The following is a 4,763-nucleotide window of genomic DNA, read 5'->3' as shown; positions in this document are numbered from 1 at the left end:
TGAGACCCAGCAAGGGGGTGCAAGGGGGGGCACCCAGCACTGCTCCAGGCACCTGGGCAGAGCAGCGCCGGCGCGGGGGCCCTGGCATCCCTGCAGGATGCAGCCTCTGGGCACGCTGGGGTGACTCAGCACCGCTCGGAGCTGCCCTCCCGCCTGGCCCGGTGCCGAGGGCTGATGGTAAGAGCAGGGTCTGCAGGGCGGTGGCCGGGCAGCAGCGCTTCTCAGAACCAGATGCGTCTTGGTGCTGCGCAGAGGCTGCCCTGAGCCCCCGCAGCGCCCCCGGCCTGTCCCCCCCCCCCCTGCGGCGTGCCCCTTCCCCAGCCCGGGGACACTGCCCGCCGCAGGGGCTGGCGCAGGCGCTTGGGGGCTGGGTGTCCAGCGGCCTGGTGGCCAGGCAGAAATATCCCCGCTTGGAAGCGGCAGGTGTTTCCCTGGGGTGTGAAGGTGCCGGATGCCTGCGGGGACAGGGCTGTGACGACGGGAGGGGCGGAGGGTGCTGGGCAGGCAGGCGGCGCTGCGCCTGCTCCTGTCCCCAGCTCAGGCGCCCGGCCACGCGCTGCAGGGTGGCGACGGCGTGGGGGCCCTCGGCGGCTTTGGCCCCAGCCCAGCACCTGCTGGCTGTCTGCGAGGCCGGTGCCAGCAGTGTCCGGAGACTGAGGGGGGTTGTGACAGCCGGGGGGAGGTGGTGTCTCCCTGGGATGCCAGACTGTGGCCGTGCACGGGTGTGCAGGGGCCGGAGGCTGGCTTGTGGGGGTGGACGTCACYGGCATGCTGTGGGGCAGGGGTGCGCTGGCGGGGTGACTCAGCCGGGGACTTCGGCATGGGGCACGGCGGCTCTTGCTGCACAGCGAGTGGTGACGCCGCTGCAGGCTGCAGCCGGGCTTAGGCCTGCGTGGGGCAGGAGCATCCCAGCGCAGACCTGGCCCGCGGTCGCAGGCAGGGGTGCAGCACGGGGGGCGCGTCCTTGCTGGGAAGGGCAGGCAGGACCGGCCTGCTCCCTCCTTGGCCAGGCTGCCAGGCCTCAGCTGCTGGCGCCGGCGGCGGGGCGGTGCAGACAGGTTATTTTGGCGCACGCCTCGCTGACGCAGGTTCCCGGAGCCCCCCCGGCCGGCGCTATTGTCTCCTCCACCTGCTGCGCCGGCGGCTGCTGCTTTCGGGCGGCGTCCTGCTGTCGCCCCTCAAAACTCGGGGCGCTCCCGTGCCGCCCTGCCCCGGGCCATGCCCAGCTGCTCGCCGCCTCTCGTGCAAGCGGCAGCCGAGGAGCGAAGCTGCCCGGCGCCGAGCAGAGGGGCTTCGTGGTAGCGGCCGCCCACGGAGCGGCACACTTGCTCTGCGGAAGCGCTGCAGTGCGGCCGGCCGGGGACGGCAGGAGGCTCTGCGGTCTGATGGTTAGGCGCTGATGTGGTCGAGCTCCTGCTTCTCCACACATCCCCTTTCAAGCGCTGCGGCTCAGTTCCTTCTCCACCAGGGAGCTGGCCAGGCCGGGGGGGATCTGGCTCGGTGCACGGGGAGACAGAGCAGCGGGGCAGAGCCTGGTCTTGTGCTACCTGGAGCCGTGTGCCGCGAGACCCCTCGGGGGCCGTGGGGGTCCCCGTGCAGCCCCTCCTGCCAAGGCCGCATCCTCGGAGATGCTTGCAGACGTGGAGGGTGCAGGCTGTGGTCCCGGCCCCCCGGCCCCCCCGCGCCGCTTTCCAGGGCGTTGGCTGTGGTTTCCGCAGATCTGTGCATGGCATTCGGCGCTGTCACGCTACCGCCTCATCTGGTGACGGGCACTGGCCCGCGTTGCCTTGGCAGCCGCAGTTCGAGGGCCCATGTATGAGTGTTCAGGAAACCAGCGTCTCGTGGTGCCCCTTGCCGCGGCCGCCCCGGGCTGCGCGAGGGGGGCTCTGCCTCTCCTCGCTGCAAGCCCAGCTGCAGCGGCTGGATGGCAGACGGTGCGCGCGCGGCGCAGGGCACCTTGACGGGAGCCCGGGGCTGGCGTCCCTGGCACCTGCCCAGGGCTGTTCAAAGGGCGTCCCCTCCCCAAGGTCACACCTGCCGGGGCCAGTCATCCCCGTCTGAGCTGTGCCAGCGCTGCCCCCCCGCCAGGCGCATCCCAGATGGGCTCCGGCACTGCCGGGCGCGCAGGGCCCTGCTGGCGTCGCGCCTCCCCGCCGTGCCGTGCCGTGCCGTGCCGTGTCGGCGCAGGGCTCCTGGGCTCCCTCTGCAGATGCAGCACCGGCTGGCGCAGGGCTCGGCTGCAGGGTTTGGCCCTGGGTGCCTGCGCTGCTCGCCTGGTGCTGCAGTGCTCGGCGGGTGGCTGGGCACCTGCTGAGCTGAGCTGAGCCCAGGGTTTATTTTTGAGCATCTTTCCTGGAATACGTGGGGGCGGGGGATGCCGCTGTGGGTATTGGTGCGAGGGACAGCCCTGCTCCGCTTCGATCTGCTTTCGGTCGCGGTTTCGGTGTGGTGCAGGGCAGTGTTTGCCTTGGATACCGTGTCCCAGCTCCGTCGCTCGTGCCTGGTTTCTCCCCGTCCCCAGCGGGGCCTCGTGCGGAGGAAGCAAGGGGCTGGCTGCAAGCGCTCGTCCCCGCTGCAGGTCTGCGTGCTCGCCTGGCGCGGGACGGGATGGGACGGCGCTTCCGCCCCTGCCCCGTCCCCTCCGCTCCGGGGTGCCGCTCGCCCGAGGGCTCCTGGTGGTGGCCGTGCTGGGCCAGAGGGGTTTCAGTGTCGTGGGACAGGCTCGGGAGGGAGAGCTTGCGTGGCGGTGCCGTGACTGCCGGGCAGGGGAACGGGCTGTTTTCGGTGGCGGGGGAAACGTGCTGTTTTCGGTGGCAGGATGAGGCTGTTTGTTTGGGCCCCGCTCCTGTTTCCAAGGCTGCTGGTGGCCTCAAATAGCGCGATGGCTGTGGGTGGAGAAGGCCCCCGGAGAGGCTTGGGAACCCCCCTCCCTCCCTCTCCACTCAGCTTTTCCACAGCCCTTGTGGTTGCGGTTGCACCAGGCCAGCGGCCAGGAGGGGGTCGGACGCCGCTGCTGGCTTCGGTCTTGCCAAGTGACTCACCAGCTCTGCAGGAAGCGGCGCGGGCCGCGGCTGGGGGCTTTGGCTGGCAGCTCCAGCCGAGCTCGCGGGAGCCCGGGGGCTGCTGGAGCTGCTCCCCCGTGGTGGGGCGAGGGGAGCTGCCCCGTGCCGTGGGGCTGGCTCGGCCGTGGGGCTGGCAGTGCCCGCGGCCCGGCGCCTCGGCTCGCTGCTTGGAGCAGCCCTAAGGCATCCGCCTGCCGGGGCGGAGGGGGCTTCCCCGGCGGGGCCGGGCTCTTCGGCCGCCGGGGACGAAATTGGCCAAGCGTGAAAGCAGCGGCGCAAACATGCAGAAGGAAACGCGTCCTGTGATTCCAGATGACGTTTCCTGCGCGGCGCTAATCGCCCTGGCCCTGCCCTCCCGTGCCCCTGCCTGGCCGCCCCCCCCCCTTATCTGCGCGGCGCAGACGGGGCGCGAGCCGCGGCGGGGCAGCGCAGCGGGACGGCGCCCCGGCCCTGCCCAGCCCCCCGCCGGCAGCGCGCAGCGTGCCCGGCTCTGCGACTCGGTCTTGCACCACAGCTCGGGTTTTGACACGAGACCACGCCACCGCCCCTGCTCCCCGGCTCCTCCGGGCACACGCAGCCCCGGCGCGATGTGCCGAGCCCGGCTGAGGCCGTCGCCGCTCTTTGCACGGAGCCCGCTCCGTGGCAGGGAGCAGCCCCGTGCGGTGCCCAGCGCCCCGGCGCCCAGGGGGGCTCTGCCCTTGAGGGTGCGGGCTGCGAGCGAGGCCGCGGCAGGAAGAGCTGGGCCTGGCCACGCTCCTGGGCTGTCTGAGTCACCATGTCCCGTAACTCCCCTCCAGATGTGGGAGAGCTGCGAGCGGAGCAGCCGGAGCGGCCGGAGCGGCGCGGTGCAGCGGGAAGGCAGGGCCCTGCCGGGAGGGCACCATGCTGTTCGAGCTCTGCTGCTGCTGCTGCGCGCGAGGAGGCAGGTGCCCTGCGAGGCGGGCCCGGTGCCGGGAACAGGCCTGGTGCCAGGAATGGACCCGGTGCAGGGAGCGGGCTGCAGGCCTGCCGGTGCCGCTGTGGCCAGAGCGGGGGGCGTTCCCACGGGGGCTCGCTCCTGCAGCAGCCCTGCTCGCCAGTGGTGCTCGCCCTGTGCGTGCCGGAGGGGCGGTGTGCCGGGCGCCCCGTGCCGCCCTGGCTTCGGGAGCTGCTGGCCACTGCGTGGGGCCGGCGTGCAGCTGTGGGCAGCTGTGCTGCTGCTGGGGTGCCGGTGCGGGGAGGCCCGGGCGATGCTGGCGCCGCTCGCAGGCCCGGCAGCTCTCCGATGAGGTAACTGTAATGGGAGCCAGCCGAACCGTGCCAAGGGCTCCCCTCCGCGTGGGAGCCCCGGGGGGGCTTCCTATAGGGGCTGGCCTGGGTGCTGTGCGTGCGGCCTCGCCGGGGTCCTGCAGGGCATGCGGTGATGCGTGGCGGGGTCACCGAGGTGCCCGCAGCCGTGGGAGCCTGGGCTGGCTGCAGGGGAGCGCTGGGTGCTGGGGCAGCAGGGGCTCCCCGCCTGCCCCGAAAGCTGACTGTGCCTGGAGGGGGGTCGGATGTGTGTGTTTGAGACGTTGGGGTGCCCCTGCAGTGGTGCCCGTTGCACACGCTGCAGGGAATTGGGGCTTGCGCGAGGCTTAGGAAGGTGTGAGCAGGGAAGGGGTGCTGGGACCAGCCCTGCAGGGGGGCGGGAAGGAGGGGGCCGGTGCCCCTGCTTCGTGCAGG

General features: G+C 72.4%; 1 protein-coding gene across 4 annotated transcripts in view; it reads left to right on the top strand.

Annotated features, from left to right (window-relative positions):
• The window catches only part of LOC112976771 (plectin-like), a 74,892-nt gene that overhangs the window by 21,216 nt on the left and 48,913 nt on the right, over positions 1-4,763 (top strand). The window contains exon 1 of one of the 4 annotated variants that reach the window (XM_026088353.1): positions 2,559-2,578. The exons of 2 other annotated variants lie outside the window; for them this stretch is intronic. Coding sequence is in view for 1 of the 2 variants with exons in the window: in XM_026088352.1 (XP_025944137.1) it covers positions 3,945-3,984 (40 nt within the window). In the remaining variant the exon portion in view is untranslated. Of the gene's footprint in view, positions 1-2,558; positions 2,579-3,929; positions 3,985-4,763 lie in introns of those variants that run through there. One more of the 4 variants, XM_026088352.1, reaches the window with a different exon arrangement.

The sequence above is a fragment of the Apteryx rowi genome, unplaced genomic scaffold (genome assembly GCF_003343035.1).
Source record: "Apteryx rowi isolate R43461 unplaced genomic scaffold, aptRow1 scaffold_766, whole genome shotgun sequence".
NCBI classification, from domain to species: domain Eukaryota; kingdom Metazoa; phylum Chordata; class Aves; order Apterygiformes; family Apterygidae; genus Apteryx; species Apteryx rowi.
Note: the sequence above shows the minus strand (reverse complement) of the source record. Positions and strands in the feature narration are given on the sequence as shown.